At 44.1% G+C, this 23,146-nt stretch overlaps 1 protein-coding gene across 8 annotated transcripts in view; it reads right to left on the reverse strand.

Annotated features, from left to right (window-relative positions):
• Dlg3 (discs large MAGUK scaffold protein 3) overlaps window positions 1-23,146 on the reverse strand; it is a 51,423-nt gene that overhangs the window by 16,079 nt on the left and 12,198 nt on the right. For all 8 annotated transcript variants that reach the window (XM_029473223.2, XM_029473224.2, XM_085838099.1 and 5 more), the window contains one exon: window positions 5,871-5,985. In XM_029473223.2, coding sequence (XP_029329083.1) covers window positions 5,871-5,985 — 115 coding nt within the window. The remainder of the gene's footprint in view (window positions 1-5,870; window positions 5,986-23,146) is intronic.

The raw sequence follows: 23,146 nt of genomic DNA on the forward strand, positions 1-23,146 counted from the left end.
CGTTGAAGCTGGGGTCTGGGGTATCACTAAAGTGTCAAAGGGAGCATATAATTTGAAGACAGAACAGCCTATCTATTGCCTGGTTGGCCTAATATGAGCACAGAAAACTATACAGTAGCAGTTATACATCAGCTCTTGACCTTAGTAGAAAATTAAAGTTTCCAGCAGTTTCCCAGAACAACCTAAAACTCTAAAGCCAAATCTTCAGGGGATGCTGAGTGTGGGTCATAAGGGTAGCAGCAAATGTGGCCCCCAGAGTCAGGGATCTTGATGCACCTTCAAAAAAGGAGCAGGTCAGCGACTTCAGCTCTTATCTATTTAAAGTGTCAGGCCTTAAAGGGCAACCATGGATTTTAAGACATTCAAGAACCAACAACCCATAATAAGAGACCATGCAGGGCTCACAGGTCCTGTAGATGCTGAGTGGAATGGAATGATTACTGGCACTAACTGCTTGGAAGCAGGCAGTTCCAGTAGCCACTGGTAGCACCGCTGATTTCCATGCATTTACTGGTGCTTTTAACACAAGCCTGGGTGGGCAGTTCAGTTCATCAGTAGAGTGCTCGCTAGTACATGTGACGCTCTAGAGTTGACCCCTAACCCTGCAAAAATAAATAATATTGTCACCACCTCCAATTCTGTCAGACAGAGAAGTCTGCCAATATTTTCTTTTTAGCATCTCGACATCCCCTACTGGAACTTAATGAATAAATCAGGCTGAGCTTCAAAGAACACCACCCTGGGCAAAGTGTCTTCTTGTTGACGGAAGAAGCATTCTCCAGTCTTTTTTGATGACCAAGCCAATATACTAACATTGTTTCACTGAACCAAAACTACAGATGCCTCAACAGGATTTCCATTTTAGAGTGGGAAGCAGACTGGGAGATAGCCAGCCAGGAGGCCAAAATTCCTGAACTGCCAGTATGTTGTCCTGAGGCTGCAAAGAATGCAGTCAGATGAGTCTGCAGAGACTTTCAAAAGCTACTTGCACAACTGAGCCTCTTGGGCAACCTTTAGAGTCCTGGGTCATTCATTCATTCATTCATTTATTGATTCATTCATTTATAAAATCAAAGTGGGGTCTGGAATTCGAACCTACTCAGCAGCATTGTCTTGCCTTCTAAACCAAACATCTAGCCAATGCACTGTGAGCCAGGGGCAAGAGAGGTGATTTCTGTGGTCCAGTTCAGCAAACACCACAGTAACAGAGCAAAAGCCCTAGGCTGAGCACACGTAAAGGCTCTGTTCATCATCACACTCACCTAATAAGAGATGGTTCTAGTGTAGTAAAGAGAAGAAGGAAAGGGCTTTCTCCTTAAGGTCATGGTGGGTTTACAGCCGATTGCCAGTATCCAAACACTGTTACCTTTCCTTCTCCCCCTGCAGCACCCTAGGGTTTCACCTGGTATAACCCAGTGCAGCTGTGAGAGGGGGTTACCTCCTTCAAAATAGCTTTGCAAACTCATGCAAACAAGAGGGAGATAGATTGAGGGGAGGGGAGAGGAGGAGAGGAGAGGAAAGGAGAGGAGAGGAGAGGAGAGAAGGAGGGGAGGAGAGGAGAGGAGAGAAGGAGGGGAGGAGAGGGGAGGGGAGGGGAGGGGAGGGGAGGGGAGGGGAGGGGAGGGGAGGGGAGGGGAGGGGAGGGGAGGGGAGGGGAGGGGAGGGGAGGGGAGGAGAGGAGAGGAGAGGAGAGGAGAGGAGAGGAGAGGAGAGGAGAGGAGAGGAGAGGAGAGGAGAGGAGGAGACCTGAGACCCAAACTGAATGCAGCCACATCGCCCTCTGGGTAAAGGTCGGCTGCAGGAGGACAGGAACCAGACCACCACTTCCCTGAATCTATCCCAGCAAGGAGGCTCAAGTTATTAGTTCTGCACTACTGCCTTCCACAGAACAGGAAACAGAATGTTTAGTTGCTCCACTGATGTAAAAATAAGTGTCAGTCACAGTATAAAGTGGCCATTCTTGAGCATTCTGACTGTTAAAAACACATTTTGTACCAGACCCGTTGGCATAGGCCTGTAATCCCAGCCACTTGAGATGCTGGGGTGGGTGGAGCCCAAGACTGAAGTCAGCCTGGGTTACACAGTGAGATTCTGTCTCAAAAGAAAGAAAAAGGAAAGAGGGCTGAGAACAGAGCCTAATGGTGCATGTGTGAGGCCCTAGGCTCAATCAATCCTGAGTACTGGGGGAAATACCAACTGACCAAACAGTAGCAACAACCAAAAAAGAAAAAACAATCACTATCACAGTGACCTAAAGCTCTAGAAGAGGCAGCTAGGGATGTATTTTTTCCACCAGCACTCCCGCTAATCCCGTCAGTAAGGGAGTTGGGAAAACTGAATGAATTGCACTTTATTAAAGATCAGTTCATGTTCCAGTTTAAGAGTTTCCTGGTTGTCTCGGTCAAGCCTCAGTTTTCTCATATGCAAAATGGGATCATAACACACCCTTATTAAAAGGATTTAAGAACCCTTTCAAGAGAATACTAAAGGTCATGATGCAGGGGCGACCTTGGGTTCCCTCTAAGCTGAAGACGCCAGCACTCCACTAAAAGCTTCCGAACACAACAGGCCCAGAATCATGTTTTTGCTCTAACTCTGCAACGCCCAGGGCAAAAAATCACCCAGGCTCTTGTATAACCCCTTCAGTAACAAAAAAATCAAGTGTCTTCTCTCAAGAGCCAGTCCATTCCATTTCAGACTTTTTATTCTGAGCTCTTTCATCCTTCCATTGAACTGAAATAGGCCTTGGGTGACAGAACAAATCTAATCCTTTTCCACATGACAAGGTAAGGAAATGAATTTAAGGAAGGCTCGGAGGAGGGAAGGAGTCCAGCTCGAATATGCCCCTATCAGAGGCATGAGGTGGGCAGCTATATTTTTTGCACGTGTCCATCAGGTTGTTGTTACGCAGGTTTGGGGCTGTCGCTTACACAACAATATGATGTGAAGCTCTGAAAAGCAATGGGAGTGCCATCTCAGGCCCAGAGCTAAGGAGATATTTCAGGACAATTAGCAAGGCAGACAGAGCCTTGAAAGCATCAAGCAAATGCCTTGTAGGAACACAGGTGATGAGGAGGCCAGACTGGCCGGGAAGCACCAGTGAACCAGTCATTGACTATGGCGGCCATGCGGTTACCACTGATCCCTGCCAGAGGCTCCTCTGGAGCCTTCCTGGGCTGCTCAGGAATCATGTCACCAGGCTGAAAAGTTGGTGCTCCCAACATGTGAAGCCACTGAAGAAGTGACTGGAACAAGTGGCAGTGGGGAGTATGTGACTCTAAACTTTCCCAGCCTGGATGTTAGGAGGCTAGGTTTCTGCAAATGATATTCCTCTAGTCATATTTCTAGGGGTCAACATGGCCTACTGCCCAAGATGGTGTTTTCTGGTCACTGAAAGCAGTGAAGAATTCTGTTCTTGGGGGTGGGGACACAGCTTCACCAGAAAAGCACTTGCTATGTAAACATGAGAACCTGAGTTCAATCCCTAGCGCCTGCACAAAAGTGCTGGACGTGATGGTATGTATATGCCTGCTTGCAATCCCAGTACTGGGGAAACGGAGGCAGTGCAATAGCCTGGGCTCACAGGCAGTCCACCTAGCCTTCACCCCCTACCCCCCACAAGCACATGCATGCACATATACACACAAGTATGCAGGCATAGAGTTGTTGAGTGCAACATGCACCAAAAAAGAACCCCATTTTTATTTTCCTCTATCCATGCCTGCATTTGCCCAGTTTCACTACAGGACCTGTTGTTCTACAGTCAGAGTAGTCTCTTAGGGAACTAGTGTTTCCTGCCACAGAATTCAGAGAAAGACAGGAGGTAATAGTTTAGGGAACTGTTGGTATCAATGGATTTTTTTTTTCTGTTTAAGGATTTAAGAAGCAAGCTGAAACTAGTTGTGCAGGCCTGTAATCCCTGCTACTCAAAAAGCTGAAGGAAGAGGATTGTAAGTTCAAAGACTATAATCGGGCTACAGAGAGCAAACCAAGGGGTTAGTCCAGGAAAGTGGGGTGACTGCTCCCACTCCCAGCAGTCACCATAAAACAGGATTTCCCCTGATTGCCTGCTTGAGCGCAGTTCCTATTCTAAAGCACATCTACTTTCTTCAGAGGACAAAGTTATCTAGCCAAGGTTAGGAGCAGGTTATATAAAACTGAGTCACTAGAAAGAGAGGCATGGGCTTTCCTTCCCAGAGACCAGGTGAGTGGCTACCTTGCCTGGGCCACAGAATGGTGTTCCACATCAAGAGCCAGTGCCCGGTTCGTCTACCCAGGCAGGGACAGCAGTAGCAGAGGCTAGGCGGAGAGGAGAGCTCTAAAAATAAAGCTCTCTGAAGGAACTGTCTTGCCTAAAGAGAGCTTCCCACGCACACTGAAGAGCCGCATCTGCGGGGGCTGGAAGCATGGAACGGAACAATCCTGACCAAGTCACACAAATAGTACCCACTTTGGGGGTGACAGCACATGATGGACAGAGACCCCCCATCAGAGACCCACTGTCCATGTTGTAGATCCCGAGCAAGAGCTTTGGTGACCACCAGCAGGCCTTCTTCTCTAGGAAGGAGACTGGAAAGATGGCTGGGCCTTGCCAAGCCTCTCTCTGGTCCTGTGCCACCAGCAGGAGGGTGCAAGCAGCACCCATTCTCCACCCACTAAGAGCAGAGTGCAGGGTTCACTTTAGAAAAGAACTCTAAGGAGTCTAGTGGGCCTCAGATGCACAGAAGGCTCCCTAGGCTGACTCCCCATGCAGCCGGGTCACTGACAACCAACTGTGGAAAAAGAAAAGCCAGCACGTGAGAGCTGCAATTAGCTTTGACAGCAGTTAGCTACCGTCATTTCACACCCCAAGGACACAGTAATTGTCACGTTACCAGGCAACTGGCCTCTCCTTCCCGCCTCCAGCAAGTAGCAGAGGCCACCATAAACCGTTCAACCAGTTAAATAAGCCTGGGAGAACTGCTGGCTCTGGGGAGTAACCCCACCACCTTTCCATAAGACAGCTGGCCTTAGAGTACTAGCGACCAGCCTGTTGGTGTTCAAGAGCGTGGCAGGAAGAAGGAAGCTACCCCGAATTCTAAGAAAAGGCCAGTGTTCCCTTATCAGTCTGCTTGCTAACTGAAGGGCTTATACTTTGGCCCTAACAAGGGTCAAAAGCTCAGTCTTTGACAATGCCAGTGCATACCTTTCAGCAATAAGCTGTCCCTGCCTTTCCCTTCTTAAGGTGCAGACGCCATCTTGTCCTATGAATCACATGCCTCCAGTGGAGAAAGGGGGACAGGAATCTAGCAAAACATCTAGAATACAGCAAGCTGCCAGCTCTTTGGTTTCTTTTTGTTTTGTTTTGTTTTGTTTTTGGTTTTTTTGTTTGTTTGTTTGGTTGGTTTTTGGTTTTTCTTTTGGTTTTTCGAGACAAGGGTTTCTCTGTGTAGCCCTGGCTGTCCTGGAACTCACTCTGTAGACCAGGCCTGCCTCTGCCTCCCAAGTGCTGGGATTAAAGGTGTGTGCCACTTTGGATTCTTAAGGGGCCCTGTATGAGGACTCTGTGACTATCATGCATATGTGAAAGGAGACGCTAACTTTCCCCTCAAAGCATAGAGTGCAAGTAACAGAGTTTAAATGTTCAAGTGTTATTTGAATGCTGACTAGCAACAATCGCCTAATGAGTCCTCCATAGTGGGGCAGAGCAGACATTTCCCAACTGACTCATTTGTAAGTGAAAAGGAAGAAGGCAGTTCTCAGAAGGGAGGAGATACCGACCATAAAATACACACCGGTACAAGGTGTTGGCTTAGTGCAGGGCGTACACAGTCCCCACCCTACCAGTTAGACAAGAGCAGCTAGGCCGGGTGCTCAGAGGGACTGCTTACCTGACATACAAGGACCTCTTCTCACTGGTTCGGAGAGACCCAGACCCAGAACTCATGCTGCTGTTCATCATTTGTTCCCGCAAGTCATGGATCTTGGATTCAAAGCGACTGTACTCTGTCAGGGAGACAAGGAAAAGAATGAACCCAAGGAGCTCCGCGGCCAGGCCAGCACACCCTTGGCCAAAAAGTCAGGAGGACACTTGGCTTCAAAGCAACCAGGAGGTGGACTCTTTGCTTTGATAAGCAAAGTCCCTCCCCCAAGTTGAGAAAGACAGACCAACCCTCCCCACCAAGAAGGGAGAAAAAAGCACCTAGAAAAAAAAAAAGAGTTGCATTTGGGCATAGCAAATGGAAACAGCTTTTTATCTGCTTCAAAATCTCACTGATCCTTAAAAAATAACAACTGGAAAGAGGTTCCAGGGCAGCCTTTATAAATCTTTAGAGCAGGCACTAAGGCCCAAGGAGAGCAGATGGGCAAGGAGACTTTCCCAAAAAGCTGACTGCAGAGAACAGATGGCCCTGAGACACAGGGCAGGGGGGCTGGAAAGAAGCAGAGGCTAGTCAATCACTGTTAGGTAAGGAGGGCAGCTTTCCCAGGAGGACTCTCTCAGTGGAAACGGAGTGGATCCCAGCACAGAGTCGAAGAAGAAACAAGCTGCAACCATTTGCCCAGTATTAAAGCTAGAGCTCTCCTTACACAACAGGTTCAGCTCTATCACTGCTTTGTAAACTGGGGTATACTGGGAGGCACAGCACATAGAAATGTCAGAAAACAAGGCAGACTTCAGTGACAAGCTGACTTTAAAGGCAGTCAAAATTTATACTGAAGGTTGAAGGTTGAGCAACTGCTTAAAAACCCCTTCCAGGGTAAATTTTTCACAAAAGCATTTTTTTTTCTGCACCATAGAGGGGTTGGCAAGAAGCAACCCCACCTAGTCAGTGTGACTCTGTGGGAGAAAACACAACACCTGCTCCAACACCTGCCCTCCCCTCCGCTCTCTCAGCTCCCTGGGCAAAGCGACCTGACCTTCAGCTGGGTGAAAAGGGAAATGTGCAGAAGCCAAGTCGAGGACGGGGCGCAGCTAAAAAGTCACATAAATCCCCTCCTCTCAGAGTTGCTTGTTCGACACTGCAGTATCAATGAAGTCAACTGGTTAAATTCGAATGTCCTTTCATTCATCACGCACTGAGTGTTACTGAGCTGTCCTCATTACCTACCCCATGTCCCTACAATCCTGAAGGAAGCAGTCGACTCACTGACTCACCTATTAAATGGTGGTGCGGGGAGGGGGGGACACAGCAGCTGGACACTGTGCCTCTTCTGAGACTTGCGAGGCAACACACCAATAGAAATAAGCTGTCCTAATCTAAATGTAAAGGGTGGTGACGGGTTTGTCATAGAAGCCTTGGGCTGCACAGAGAGACAGGATACTTGCCTCACCCCAGGGCTTGACCTCTAACCCCTGAATCAGAGATCATTTCTTGTTCCTTCCTTCCAGACCCTCCCTCCCTTCTAGCTCACTCACTCAGGGAAGAACCATGCGGGCAAGAGATTTGACCAGGCAGGACTTCCTTGGTGATGATGAATCAAAGAACTGTACACAGAATCTGGACTGACACAGTGGCTCATACCAGTAACCATAGCGCCCAGAAGGCTAGGGTAGAAGGGTCATAAATTCCAGGCCAGCCTGCAATACAGTCCAAGACCCTGCCTTACTACAACAACCCAATCCCCAAACTCAGAACAACAACGGATGATATCCAATCTATCCGCAAGGGTTTCGCTCTTGTCTATGCAGTACCTTCTTTGGAGGTGACCCTACCCACTGAACTCTAACAGAGCAGCAGCAGGCCACAGCGGTTGCTTAGTAACTATGTTTCTCAAAAAAAAAAAAAAAAAATCCTTTAAAAACAACTACCAAGCCACCATTTCCTCAAAACTCATAATCCAAGGTTGATAATTCTGAGCCTCGGGACCCAATTAAAGTAAGAAAGGGCAGGGGAGCAAAGTTGCTGCTTTGAGGAATCTGTTATTGGTTTTCAAGTTCCTTGGACTGCGTTATTCACTTTTCTTATTCAGATGAACCCCCCAGAGTTTCACTCCTTATCAATGTCTAGCTTCTAGCTAGATACTTACCTACTGACCACTAGACACAAAGAGCCCTGTGCTAAATGATTGTTGAGGAAAACTGTCCAAATGGAAGGATCTGTTATCAAATAAAGCAAATGATTTCTTTAACTGATAGCCACCAGCTTCACAGAGGATTTCCAAAGGTAATAAAGAAGTATTGGGAGGCTGGAGAGATGGGTTAGTGGTTAAGAGCACTGGCTGCTCTTGCAGAGGACCCCAGTTCAATCCCCAGCACCCACATACAGCTCACAACAGTCCCTAACTGCAGTTCACGAGAGTTGATGCTTTAGTTCCAAGGGTTACTGTTGGGAGCAACTGAGGCTGCTCAACACTGTTTTAAGACAATAATAACCCCCACTGGTCACCCAGTTAATAGATCCACAGTGCTAGGGAAGGAACAGAGGCCCAGACAAGCCCCTTTACCAGTAAGCTACATCCTGGAATGGTTAACATACTTTATATAGAAGAAAGACAAAGGCATTCTAACAATAATGTATGTGGAATGGACTTATGACAGTGACTCTTAATATTATTAAATATTTCCCCAAGACAAAAGCTTCACTTATAAAACCGCTAAATTCTAAGACTTCCCGAGATTGTTCCTCCTGTTCCACTTACCAGTAAAGCAGCCATTATTTGGAGGGCATCTCTTAGGCCAAGTCACTGCGTAGGAAGCTGCTTGACCAGTCTTCCTTCTGAGAGAGGGCCCCACTTCAAATAGGCTACTTTCAAGAAGCAGCACATATTACGAAAATCTCAAGTCTATTAAACTGCGCTTTATTCATTTTTCCCATTCAGATAAACCCAACCATTTGTGACCCACAAAGATCTCCACGATGAGTCATACTCTGCTTCCTCCTTCCCTTTTACCAGCGCGAATCACACAGGGAGAAAGAAGCCAGAGGTGCATGAGCAGAAGCCAGTACAGAAAGAGGATTTCTCAGGGAACGGAGTGCGCCCTAAGATCAGAATTCTGGGAAGCCCCCCACCCTACCCTGATACGCTATATCATTAGCCCCTGAAAGAAGCAGAGCCCAGAAATCTGTCTTCAGAACGCATTAAGTAACCGTGATGCCCCATCAAGTTGGAACCCGCTGGTCTGGACTTACAGTTTGGTTTTGGGTAATGGCAAGGCAATGATCCTGCAGAACGTTTCCAAAGGAAGGCAAGGCAAGAGGGATGGCACACTCCCCCAAAAGTTAATGCAATCCCAAATCCACAGAAAAAAGCCACTGCCCAACGTGTCTGAGGGTTTCAAAAACTACAACAGTGGAATTTTTCAGCCTTCTGAGTCCCCATCCTGCTTGTCTGTTACATATATGTGCCCCTTCACCTCCAATAAATGCCTTTTCAAGTGAAAAAAAAATCCACAAAAGGAACACATGATTTATTTGTAAAAATTTGCAGTATTGGTGTTCAAACTCAGGGCTTCATGCATGCTAAGCAGGCCCTCTACCACTGAGCCACAAGCCCAGGCCCTGACTTTCAAAAACTATTTCCAGTTTCTAATTTAGAAATTTCTGTCTGGTTTCCCCCTTCCACTATTTGGAAACAATCACTGTTAGTATGTTTCATATGTGTCGTTGCAGGCTTCCCTCCATATATACCCATGTATTCACAGCCCAGACAGGTTCACACACATGCTTGTTTTCATTCTCTGATGTCATAGAAACCCATTCACAACAGCACACAAATAAAGACCACATACACATTCATGGCCACACAGTATTGCATATTAGAGAAGACATAATGCAATGTACATTTAAATGGTTTGCTCATTGAGCTGCGACTCTTGCTATATAGCTCGATAACCTACAGTTGCTGTGTAGCCCAGGCTGGCAAGTCTGCCTCTCAGACTCCGCAGTGATGGGATGATAGGTGTGCACCAACACACGCAGCCGACATTTTTTTAAACGTTCAATCAATACTGCACTGTATAATTGGATGAATCTGTCTGAGGCATAGATTTCTAAATGTGAAAGTGCAGTCAAATGTGCAATCAATGCACACTCGAATCATCACAGAGCTGAGGGAGGACCCAGTACAGCGGTAGCACACTTGCCTGTCATGCATGTGACCCTGAGTTTTATCTCAGCACCACAAAAAAAGCAACATCTTTATTGTAACTACTATATGAAGCCCTGGCATTCTGAAACCATTCTGAAGCCTTTCTGACTGTAAAGATAAAATGGTATTTGGAAGCTGCCAGAAGCCTTTTGGTTTCTGTAGAAGTAGAGGCGAAATTTACTTTTGAGGACAGACTGATCTTGTGTTTGGGAAACCTTTTGTTTGGGGACTAGACTTTAACGAGCCTTTCAGCTATACAAAAGTGAAGCCAAGATTTTACTCTGGAACAGACAACTACTTCCTGGACTTTTGGTAGAGATGAAGTATACAAAAGAGATGTTCTCTGCACAGTAATGCAAAAGGCTGCTCTACTAGTGAGTTGCTGGTACTCTTGCATTAGGGCCTGGGTTCCAGGCCTCCTCCTCCTTCTTCCGGGTAGTGTTAAGTCTGTTTCAGCTACTACCTGTAAGATGGTCTACCTGCCTTTGTAGGCATCTAAGGACTAGCTTTACCACCCATTGTGCCTTCTCCTACCTGAAACCCAAGCCTTTCTTTCTTTCCACTAAAATGTCCCCTTACTATGACTGACACCATACTTTTCTGTGCACAGCCAGTATCTTTCAAGTTCTGATCTTTCTTCTTGATCACATCATACCCTCACTCCATCTCTCCCTTTCACTGCTATTGATTTTCTGTTGATTTAACTTCTTTGTTTTCTCTTGACTATTTTAGTTTCTTTAAAAGACCAGGCTTTGTTGCCCAGGCCTACTGAAAATCCTGGCCTCAAAAGACCCTCCAGCCTCAACCTCCTGAATAACTGGAACTACAAGTATGTGCTATGACACCAGTGTCATAAGGTTTTATCTCTGCCCCCCAGCCATGACTTAGGTCACATTGCCTCTGCCGTGACTTAGGTCACACTGTGTCATCTCTTTTCCTCTGGGCCACTGCTCTATTGTGGTAACTGGTCTTTAGATCCTTATTTGGCCACCAAAAAACTACAGTTTCTAGACTTCCCCATACCATCTAAGTAAGTACAATCGTAGCAACTAAAGAATCTTACCTTAATATCTGAAGTAAATATTCAAGGATTGCCCCACCACTCCGGCATATTATCTACCTATTTCTCATTCCACAAATGCTCTTGAACTCCCTGGCCTGGGACCCTTGAATACAATTCATTCACATCTGTCATGCCCTGCTCCTGCATTGATTTTCACTGCCTAAAGTCAAGCATTCTTTGTCCCCTTCAATAGCATTCCTTGATCACTGTATGTTTTATCCATTCATATACTTATTCAGGTATTTACCAAGTATCTACTGCATACCAGTCACTGTGTTAGCTGTAGAGAATATACCAGTAATCAAAACACTCTCTATAAATTGCAATCATATCAACAAACAACTACTTAATTATAATTTCAATTACAACCTTTAAAAGTGCAATGACTAAACAGTAGAGGGAGATTCAGACAGAATGAGCCAATCTACTTAGGGAGATAGATTTCAACAGTTTTCCCTGGGAGAAGTGACATTTAAGTCCATGGAAAGGAGGGGGGGAGGAAAGAGAAGTAGGGAGAGAGAATATGAACTTTCTGATCTTGAGGCCCCACAAAATGCTGAGTAGAGAATGCAAAGCCGAATCCTACCTAGCTCATGCTCAGAATGAATCAACAGCTACCCAAAAGCTCATCAGGCCTTATGGAAGTGCATCCATTCAGATCTCAAACTCACACGCTTCTCATTTGCCCTTGCTGAGCTGCCCCCAAGGCTTTAAGGAATCGCTAATTATGAAAAATTACCGAGCGCCGGTGGAAATAAAGTTACAAGCTCCACAGAGAGGCCCAGATTCTGATGAGTATAACCTATGGAAATGCTACAGCTCGCCATGTCTCCAAAGTATGGATGGATAGAGCTAAAGAAGTCCATCAAGATATGTATTAGCAAGCCAGACATGGTGGCATACACCATGAAATCCTACACTCAGGCGGTCAAGACATAGGATTGCCTTAATGTCAAGACTAGCCTAGGCTACACAGAGAGTTCCAGGCCAGCCTGGGCTACAATGATACATGTCCCAAAACAACAGCAATAAGAAACCTTTAAGTACAGCATATATGAATTGCCAAAAAGTACATTTCTTGGAATCACAACTTGCCTCTATACAATTAAGAAAACTTGGGTTGGTTTCTCATTATGGGCCCACTACTTCAAGAATCCAACATCTCTAAAGCTAAACAATTTTGAAAGTCTATTCTAATTATAACACTATGATTTTAAGAAAAATCAATAAGGCTCATGAAGAATCAAACCTAGGATAGTCTTTAATTTATTTAACAAAATTTAAAAATCTACAAATAGCCTCAAACTCTTTGCATTTAAAAAAGCAAAATATATAAATTGCAAAAAAAGTCTCAAAGATATATAAGCCAGCAGAAGTGACAAACAGCTTCCATATGGACAAATATTACTTAAGGAAAAATAATTCCAGCTCTCCCCTTAGAACAATGACTCTAAATTGTGACTAACCCTAAACAGAAACCTGTTCTGGTCCCTGAGCTGTCACAATGTACTTCCTCAGCGGCATACACTCAGCCAAGGCTCTGGAGAGCATTTTGAAGGACGCTGAGAATAAAACAGAAAACAAGATGCACTCGGTAAGCATGCTCTAAAAATTCCAGTTCTCCCTACCAACTGTGTGCTTGTTTTTTGTTGGTGTGTGTGTGTGTGTGTGTGTGTGTGTGTGTGTGTGTGTTTATCTGTCTGTCTGTCTGACAGGTCTGTCTCCCCAGGAAGTGAGGATGTAGGAAGAACTGGCTGTTTAGGTGAAAGTGCTATGCTCATTGAAGGCTTTATTACACTCAGCCACCTGGTCTGAAATGAGTACAAAAGTACCTTGCTTTCACATCCATCAAGTAGTCAGAGTGGGGAAAAGCTTCAAACAGGGCCTTCTCCCTACTTCAAAGGAAATTTCACATAGCATGCCTCAATGAAAGATTACCAAGTGTTTAGCTCTCTTAACCCACAAGTCAAAGTATATGGAAAGGTCACCCAAGGCAGGTCTTCTCTTGTAGAAAGCCCGAGAACAAAGGCAGAATTCTACCTTTACTGTGCTCTCAGTACCAAAAAGACATTCTCGGAACAATCTTCTACACTTAATGGTGATGCTACCTCATAACGACCAAAACACACACAGCTTATGAGGAAGCTTGCCAGTCTAAGTTGGGTTTTTTTGGTTTTTCGAGACAGGGTTTCTCTGTATAGCCCTGGCAGTCCTGGCACTCACTTTGTAGACCAGGCTGGCCTTGAACTCAGAAATCCGCCAGCCTCTGCCTCCCAAGTGCTGGGATTAAAGGCGTGCGCCACCACGCCCGGCTGCCAATCTAAATTAATATAACCAATTTCTATATCTTACCAGGTCAACAATCCAGTTGCAAATGCCCTTTACTGTAATACTTCCCCCAGAATCATAAACTGTCCAACAATCTTTACTGTAGTATCATCTGAATCTCTTTTAGGTCAAATTTCGGTAAAAGGAGACCAGAGAAAAAGGGACCTAGAGAAAGACCCCTATCCTCTAGTTTAGAGTTGCTAAAATATCTGTGGTTGCTTTCAAGTAATCTCTTTGTAAAATAATCAATAGTCCAAGGTAAGCCATGACAGAAGAGAGTAAGAAACCCCAAAATCCAAATTATGAGAGTATTAAATAATTTTGCTAATAAAGGTAAGACTTCAAGTCGATGGCTTTAATGTGAAACAAAAAACATTAAGTAACCACAAGAAAACACAGTTGGGTATTTATTTTCTCTCAGAATAGGAAAGGACCTTCAAGATCTCTCAATACAGACCAAAAGCATGAGCGGGAAACACTGAATGAAAGCTGATTTGTAATGCCAGCACAGAGGGAGCTGAGGCAGGATAGTTGAGTTCAAAGCCTGAGCAGTCTACACAGCAATACCCTGTCTCCAACACAAAGGGCCAAGAGTGTATGTAGCTCAGTAGTAGTTTGCCTAGCTTATTTGCAGCCTTGGGATTTGATTCCCACCACTGAAATAATTAATAAACAACAAAAAAAAGCAAATTACAAAAGCCTTTGCAATATATCTAACAAAGAACTAGAAATTTACCTCTATTAAACCTTCAAAGCTGAACATACCACAACAGGGAATGAAAAAAGGGCATAAACAGGAACGTGGGGGAAGGGTGCAAGAGATGATACCCACTGACCGGAGCGAGTGGGGCCAGAGCGAGCAGAGGTCCTGAGTTCAATTCCTAACAACCACATGATGGCTCACAACCATCTATACAGCTACAGTGTACTTATATACATAAAATAAATAAATAAATCTTTTTTTTAAAGAGAGATGATACCCACATGTGTGGCTTGTGTGACCTATAAATCCTAGCATTCAGGAGACTCGGAAGGACAGCGAGATTGAGGCCTGCCTAGACGACATGAGGAATCCCACTTGTCTCAAAAAGACATAACCACAGCCACAGGACAACAACAACCAATAAACAGACACAAATGTTCAATTCTATTATCCACTTTTGTTTGTTCCATTCAGTGCTGGGGACCAGACCTACATGATAGGGAAGTGACCTCCCACTTTAACCCCCGAGCCTGGTTTTGAGTCATAATCTAGCTATGTAGCTTAGGGCGGTCTTGGACCTCCTGAGTGCTAGGATGACAGGCTTGCTCCATCACACCTGGCTCAATTCTATTACTAACAAAAAAAAATCCATCCAATAGAGCTTGGTATGTATCAAGTGTGTGGAGGGTCTCTAATAAAGTAGACCAGGTCCACATAGAGGCTAGGAAGTTAGAAAAAAACATTAGAGGGAAGGGAAGGTGGGGGGAGACCTTAAAGCCAGAGATGGAGGATTATAAAACCCAAGTGAGAGGAAAGTGGAAAGGGGACTGCCAGGGGTGAAAGACATGGTAGGAGAGGGGGTGGGGAGTGGGGAACCAACACTAAGGATTATGAAAAAGCCATAAGGAGCCTACTATTTTATGAGCTTATTAAAATATGATTTAAAAAAGACTTAGAATGGAGGTATCCTGCACTGCACAGAGAGCCGTTTCTCCCAAAGCCCCAGGTTATTTTTTTGTTTTGTACTCCTGCCTAGCAACTCAGACCAGGATGGCCTCTAACTCAGAGACTTGCATACTTCTGCCTCTCAAGTGTTTATAGAAACTATCTGGATGCGGTTTTTGTTTGTTTGTCAACTTGACATAAGCTAGTCATTTGAGAGGCGGGAACCTCAATGGAGAAAATGGCTCCAAAAGACTGGCCTGCAGGCAAGCCTGTAGGGCATTTTCTTAATTAATGATTGATGCAGGAGGACCCAGCCAATTGTGGGTGGTGCTAGCCCTAGGGCAGATGGTCCTGGAGTGTAAAGGAAAGCAAATTGGTGGCTGGAGCAACAGCTCAGTGGCTAAGAGCACTGACTGCTCTTAGGTTCAATCTCCAGCCCCCGCTGCAGCACCTGACAACCATCTGTTACTGCAGTAAAAGGAACCTGCCTGATGCCCTCTTCTGCCCCTTTGAAGATTCTTACACAAAATACAAATATAAAAGAAAGGGGATGGCGGTGGACACCTTGAATCCCAGCAGTCAGGAGGCAGAGGCAGGCAGATCTCTGAGTTCAGGGCCAGTCTGGTCTATAGAGAGAGTTCCAGGAAAACCAAGTACACAGAGAAACCCTGTGTGTGTGTGTGTGTGTGTGTGTGTGTGCACCCATATATATGTATATATACGCACACATATATGTATACTTATGCATATACATATGAATGAAGGCAGGCCTAACAAAGCAGCATGGCCCCTGATTCAAGTTTCTGCCACCAGGTTCCTACCCTGACTTCCCTTAGTGATAGAAGTGATAGAGTGTGATCTTTCAGTTGTAAGGTGATCTGTGAGTTGGAAGGTGAGATAAACCGTTTCTTCGAGTTGTGTTTAGCCATGGTCTTTATCACACAAATAACAACCTAACATAGAAGCCATAGATTATTAAAGAAAACCCCAGTGGCAGATGTGGGATAACACCCTATAAGTTAGTTGTTGGTCAGAGAGGCCCCAGAGGCCCCCAAAGCAATGCAGATTGGTGGCCTTGTTGGTTACCCACCAGAACTGGATGGTAAGATCCTACTGCTGAAGAGACCACACACTTTAGTCACAGGCCATGGAGCTGAGCTGATAGCTTCCTCCTAGCTGGCTAGTTTTCATAGTGCTAGAAAGTGCTACCCAGGCTTTGACAAGAAAGGTTAGCAACCGTCTCAACCCAGCTGTGAACCCTGTAAGCTACAATAAAGACCAGCTTGGCAAGATGTATTCGTTAGTGCAATCATGGCATGAATACTGTGGACTAGTTAACACACTGCAAGTGGATGTGAAGCCCATTCCACACGGGGAATCCACACTTAGTACTGTAAACCTAGTCAAGAAGCAGGGGGCTGGAGAGGTCACAGGCCCTATTTTTTTTTTCTGGATGAACATGTGTTCAAACAGCCTTTGGAGCACTCATGTTTATGTCCGTAAGTCAGTGCTGTGAGCCTTCAATCAGAAAAGCTTCTTACTGCACCAGACGGTGCTTAATGAAGAGACTCCTAACTGACAGAAGTGCTGAGAGTAACGGATGTTCAAGTTCAGCCCTAAATGCGACAGCAGCATAAACCCATTTCCCAGGCTTGGGAATATCAAGATGGGGTGAAAAGAAGGGAAGAGCTGGGGGCTGGAGAGGTATGCTGTCAAAAAAGCCTGAGCACTTCACGAACAAACTCATTGCTTATATACGGAAGACTGGCACAAGACTGGGGAGAGCCGACAACTTTGAATCCTGGGAGGGGGAAGGGCTCATGAAGCCCCAGCCCCACTTGGAGCTACGGCCAATTAACGGTGGCACAGGGAAGGGGGGTCCCTTTCTTTAATGGTGTGGTGATTGATGATAAGGTGCCCATGCTCCAGTAAATAACCTCCCACCCATGTTCACGCAAGGAACTCTAATTAAACTCAGTGGGGGCCCCCAAGCAAAAGGACATGAAAGGGCTCAGCAGGGCAGGGGAGGGGAGGGCAGGGGAGGGGAAAAATGTTAGAAGGTGGCAAAGTTTGAGATTCATTCTATGCTTGTAGAAAACTGTCAAAAGAATGAAAATAAATAAAATTACTCCACATTAGTGAGAAGTTTTCTGGGGTGTAGGGGGGGGGGCTTATACTGCCCGCAGAGGTAAAAGCTAATTTGGAAAAAAAATGCATCAAAAGCATTAAACATGTTCATATCCTTTAAATGAATAATTCCATTTGAAAGAACATATTCTCAGGAAATAATTATAGATTCAAAGAAACCTTGTACAAGGATATTCATTAAGGCATTTTTAGAAGAACAAAATCTTGGGGGTGGGGCACCTAAATAGCCACTAACAGAAGAATGGCTACCTGAATCATGGCACATACATGAGGAACTATTTGTTAACTACTTCAAAAATTGTTTTCAAATAACATATAATGACCTAAGAAAATATTCATGATGTAGTTTAGAATAATGGAAAAGAATATAAAAACTGCCTCAATCTAATAATCCCATTTTTAAAGCTACAGACACATTGCATGATATATAAAATATAAATATATATGGTTTGAAAAGAAATATACAAAGATGTGCATGCACTAGTCAATTGATTTGAACTTTTTGACTTTGTGTTTTATTTATTATTATTTTTTTTTTTTGGTTTTTCGAGATAGGGTTTCTCTGTATAGCCCTGGCTGTCCTGGAACTCACTTTGTAGACCAGGCTGGCCTCGAACTCAGAAATCCGCCTGCCTCTGCCTCCGGAGTGCTGGGATTAAAGGCGTGCGCCACCACGCCCGGCAGACTTTGTGTTTTCAAAATATTCAGTTGTATGTAAATCTAAGGGATCCGAGTAAGGAGACACACTGAGCAGACCAACGGTATGCCAGGGCAAAGCCAGCATACACTTGCACTAGAAATTTCAATCTACACTGCTCCTAACTTAGCAACCAGATGCAAACAAATCCACATGAACACATAGCGTTATAACCCAGGCATTTAGAGCCTTACTGAAATCTCCATCGACCACAGCCATACTTGCCTGACCCATACCGCAGTAACCCAGTCCACTGAAAGAATGCGAGCAAGCTGCCCTATCTGACTTTGGTGCTTACCACTTTCTTCTTCGGAGCAGTTATAACAAAACACTAGGAAAATCCAGTTTGGAATTTAACCCCACATTTACAAAATTCTTTCTTTTTTGAAATCCAAATCCTTAAAGTACATTATTTATACAAAACATGTTATCTTCATTTTTTTATCTAACAAAATATTTCATAACTCAATGTTGTCAAACAGAAAATTCAAAACATCTCTGGGGCCTTTGCTTTTAAAGGAGCTGTGAAGTCAGTGAAAAGTGAGCAGAAACCTTTCTCAAGAGGATAAAAGCCTACTCAAGAAAGACGGGGGTGGGGGACCTTTATTAAAGCAAAGTGGTTATTAGTTCAAGACCATGTGATTTAATAAGTACAAACAAAAATTCATAAATTGAACTAAAAACTCACTTCCACTCATCTAACACAGAATTTTAGTAAGAAAACAGATCACAAAACATTTTATATAATCTCATTTTAGACATTAGGAAACTGAGTCCAAGAATTAAGAATTTTTATTCATTCAGAGAAAACTCAGAAGTGGATCTGAGAAGCTTGGCTTCTCTGATATAGATAGATAATACATGACCTCTATATCATGTATGTAGGAGCCTAATGTCTATATATTGTGCTAATAGATATGTGTGTGTGGGTGTGCATGTGTGTGTGCATGTATCTTACACAAGAGTAGTAAAAACAGTAGCTTTAATTTCAGTGACAGTGGCAGTCCCAAATTATTCTGCCTCTGTTCCTCTTTATAAGACAACAGGACATTTACCCTGTTGTAGAATATACTAAAGTGTTCTTTCTTTTTTTTTTTTTTTTTTTTAAAAATCACTGTCAATATCAAGGTCAAGATTTCAACACCTAACACAATAGACAGAAAAAGAAGCTGTCAAACTCTATGATTACATTAAGAAATCACCCATTCTTATTATTACATATCATTGTAATCATTCCACCTAGCAGGAAGATCTGATATTTTACAAAGTGCCAAGCTCCTAAGATTTTGACTCACACCACGTAGCAAGGACAAGAAAGCACCTGTCTAGCGAGGTTCAAAACCCCGTGCCAAGTTTCACTCCAATGTCCTTGGGCTACAGAAACACAGAAGACGGAAAAGCCCAACACAAACACACATTCAGCTTCAGGGGACAAAACTGTAAAGAAGGAGAGCTTCACCTTCCCTCCTAAGTTTACAAAACTGGGTGGGCCTGAAAGGGTGTAGTCACTTTAAGAAGTCTGGCAGTGCCTCAAAAATGTTATTACCTTCTGACCCACAGCAATCTTACTTCTAGGTGTAAAATACAAGAGAGCAGAAAACATCTGTTCACAGGAAAAGTTCTTCAGGAATGTTCCTAACAGCAGTATTCATCACAGTAAAAAAGCGAAAAGAACACGAGAATGGAGAGACAAAATGGACTCTCACCGTAGACTACGCTATTATCCCACCCTAGAAGAATGAGGAACAGACACGTGTCACAACATGGCCAAACCTTGAAGAGGTTACACTAAGAGAAGCTGGGCACCAGAGGCCACACATTGCAATGTTTACATGAACTGCATGCAAAACATTAGAAGGTGCCTAGGGCTGTGATGAGAGAAAGAGCCAGGGGGAAACACGACTGCTAATGGGTCAAGGCTTCTGGGAGTGATGAAAGTATTCTAAAATTGACTGTAATAAAAACTGAAAATTGCAGAAAGAACTGGAATGTATATCTTAAGTGGACATGCTCATATTATGGCATGTGAATTATATCTCAATAACCTGATTCCAAAAGAAGATGGACCCTATTATTTTTATCAGATCAGCATTTCTAGCTAAAGCACCTTCACTAAAGCCTTAAAGCCCTCCAGTACACTCAGCTGAGAAGACTGAGCTAGCGACCCTCTGGTTCCTTCTAATCACTGAAGCAATAGCATGCCTGGCCCTATTTATTCTCCAGCTAATTTGTAAACAGGGTGAGAACCAAATCAAAGCAAAATTGAACAACAAATAATAAGCCCTTAAAATATGCTCAACATTACTACTGGGGAATGCAAATCGAGACCACAAGGAGATACCACTTCACACCCAGCAGGATGGTGACAACCAAAAGGACTGATGAGTGTTGGGGAGGATGCAGAGATGGTGCAGGCCCAGTGGAGAGCAGCCTGGACAGTCCTCAAAGGGGAATGGTAATGAGATTTGAGCCAGAGAATATGTCCAAGAAATATGTAAGTTTATGTCCACTGAAAGATTGCACATTGACGGTCATGGAGTATTACTGATAACAGTTCAAAAACTACACACACACACACACACACAGATTATTTATCTATAAAAGGTAAAGAAGTACCACTACATGCTATAACATAAATTAACCTTGATCATGTGCTAAGTGAAAGGAGCCAATCTCAAAAGGCCCCATAGCATGTAATTTCACTTACACGAAAAATTCAGAATAAACAATAACTTTGTAAGCATCAGAAAGGCGATTTGTGGTTGCCTAGGGCTGAGAGGGATAAGAAGTTTAGGGATGATGGTTAAACTATTAAACTCCATTTATGTGTAGCCTTGAATTAATTGTTGTCATAAAAATGAATGACAGCTGGGCAGTGGTGACACACGCCTTTAATCCCAGCACTCGGGAGGCAGAGGCAGGCGGATTTCTGTGTTCGAGGCCAGCCTGGTCTACAGAGTGAGTTTCAGTACAGTCAGGGCTACACAGAGAATCCCTGTCTCAAAAAAAAACCTAAATAAATAAATAAATAGGGGGGGAAGCCTAAATAAATAAATAATGAATGAATGAATAACAGGGTTGGGGTGTCACTCAGTGGCACAGCCCCTGGTTAGCACACATAAGGCCCTGGATACCATCCCCAGTACTCAAAAGGAATGACCCAACTCCAGTTGAAGAAATGAGAAATGCCTACTTACACCATTAATATTCTAGACCTGGTCACATTCGCTATTCAATTGAACAAAGCAACTCCCCCTCCCCAACACAACCATTCCTTGTGGGAACTCACTTTGCTTCTGTCGGAGAGACACCCACATGCTTCCAGAAATCTCTTCCCTACTACTACGTCTCTTCGTGCAGGACTGTATGACCTCCACGACTGAAGAGCTGAGATAAACAAGGTGTAGTAGCACACACCTTTAATCCCACCAGCATTTGGGAAGGCAGAAGCAAGATCTGGTCTGCCAACCAGCGTGATCTATACAGCAAGTTCCAGGCCAACCAAAGCCGGGTAATGAGACCTTATCTCAAAAACAACACAACAACAAAAACACACAAAGACAAAAAAGTACAGGCAGGCAGTGGTGGTGCACACCTTTAGTCCCAGCACAGGGAGGAAGAAGCAGGAGAATCTCCGTGAGTTTGAGGCTAGTTTGAGTAGGGGTCCAGGAAGCCACGATTACAGAGAAACCCTGTTTGGAACCCCTCCCCCAAAGTATGTTAGAAGCCCAGAGATTACATGGCACCCAAGCCCTACCTGGGAGGGGCGATACATTAGGAAGCAAGTGTTTTAATCCTATCACTCCCAAAGCTTATCCCTGTCCTTGTCTATTAAAAAGAGACAGAGAAAGTCCCCCATCCCTCCCCTCACTAGAGCCCTAGGTCTTTCGCTTCCATTAATTTGTCTCTTATGGCTAATTTATGTAAATGAAATCATTCAATATGTCTCGTTTCTTTTTGTTTGTGTTGTCTTTGTTTGGTTTTTAAGACAGGGTCTCACTATGTAGCCCTGGCTATTCTGGAACTCACTATGTAAACCGGGCTGGCCTGGGATTCCAAGATCTGCCTGCCTCTGGAGTTGTTGGTGGAATTAAAGGTGTGCCTGGCTTTCTTTTACTTAATGTTTTCAAGGTTAAGCTGTGTTGTGACAACCAGTTTTTACTCTATTTATGGTAGAACAAAAAAGTCGGTCTAAATTAGAGCATTTTGTTTACCCATTCTAGGCTCGATGGACATTTAGGTTCTTTCCACCTTTTCACTCTGAGGACTCATCTTCCCCTTGCCTGAGCCTTGCTTTAGGAAAGCAGGAATTTCAAAACTTTCTTTGCCTTGACCTCTGCCCTCGTGAGAGATCATATTGATAGGATAGCTATGTTTACATCCTTCATTCCTAAATATGGGGAAATGCTGTTTAAAAAAATAACCTTTTGGAACTTTCATGGTATCAGCCCTGATTTCCTAGCTCTTCCAGGGCTTAGGTGGAGGGGTTTCTGTGATGAGCCCATTGGGCACCTTAAAATGGAAAAAGAATTCTCTCACTTAGCAAACTTCTACCCTATGTAGATTTACATTCCAGTAAAAGAACAAAACCCAAAACTAAAACTGAACCAAACCAAAAACAAAACTTCACAAAGGATCAGTCCCCAGTTGGGCTACTTTATATGATCCATTTCTGGCTTATTTATTGACTGAGAGATCAGGTTTCTACTTGAAAAACAAAAAGGTCTTTCCACAAAAACACTAGGTCAGTTGATAAGCAGAGGCTGGAATGGAGTAAGCAGGGGGAAGGTGTGGATCTCAAACTGCTGTAATGCCAAGGCCATCTCTATCTTCCTGCTGCAGTTGCATGGGCCAGTGACAAATAAGACCCATTTCCAAACAGTCTGCTTCTATTTCTAATTAATATTTCTAAAACTTCATCATGAAAGCACTTTGTAAAGCACCTGTGCTAGGCACACTGTAAAGCTCCAATAGAAAGACCCAATTTCTATACCTCATTAGCCACACTAAGCAAGCCACATAGACCAAAAATTTCTTTTTAGGAGCATGTCTAAGTTGTCACCCAGCCCGCCCCCCGCCTCACCCCCTGCATGCTCAAGGGAGATAACTAGGAAGCAGCTTCCAATGCTTGTCCCTCTTTATGTATTCCAAGGAATGGAGGATCATGAAAATGTTCTAAATTTATCTGTGGCAA

This window comes from Mus caroli, unplaced genomic scaffold (assembly GCF_978045245.1).
Source record: "Mus caroli unplaced genomic scaffold, Mus_caroli_1 scaffold_5, whole genome shotgun sequence".
Classification (NCBI taxonomy): Eukaryota; Metazoa; Chordata; class Mammalia; order Rodentia; family Muridae; genus Mus; species Mus caroli.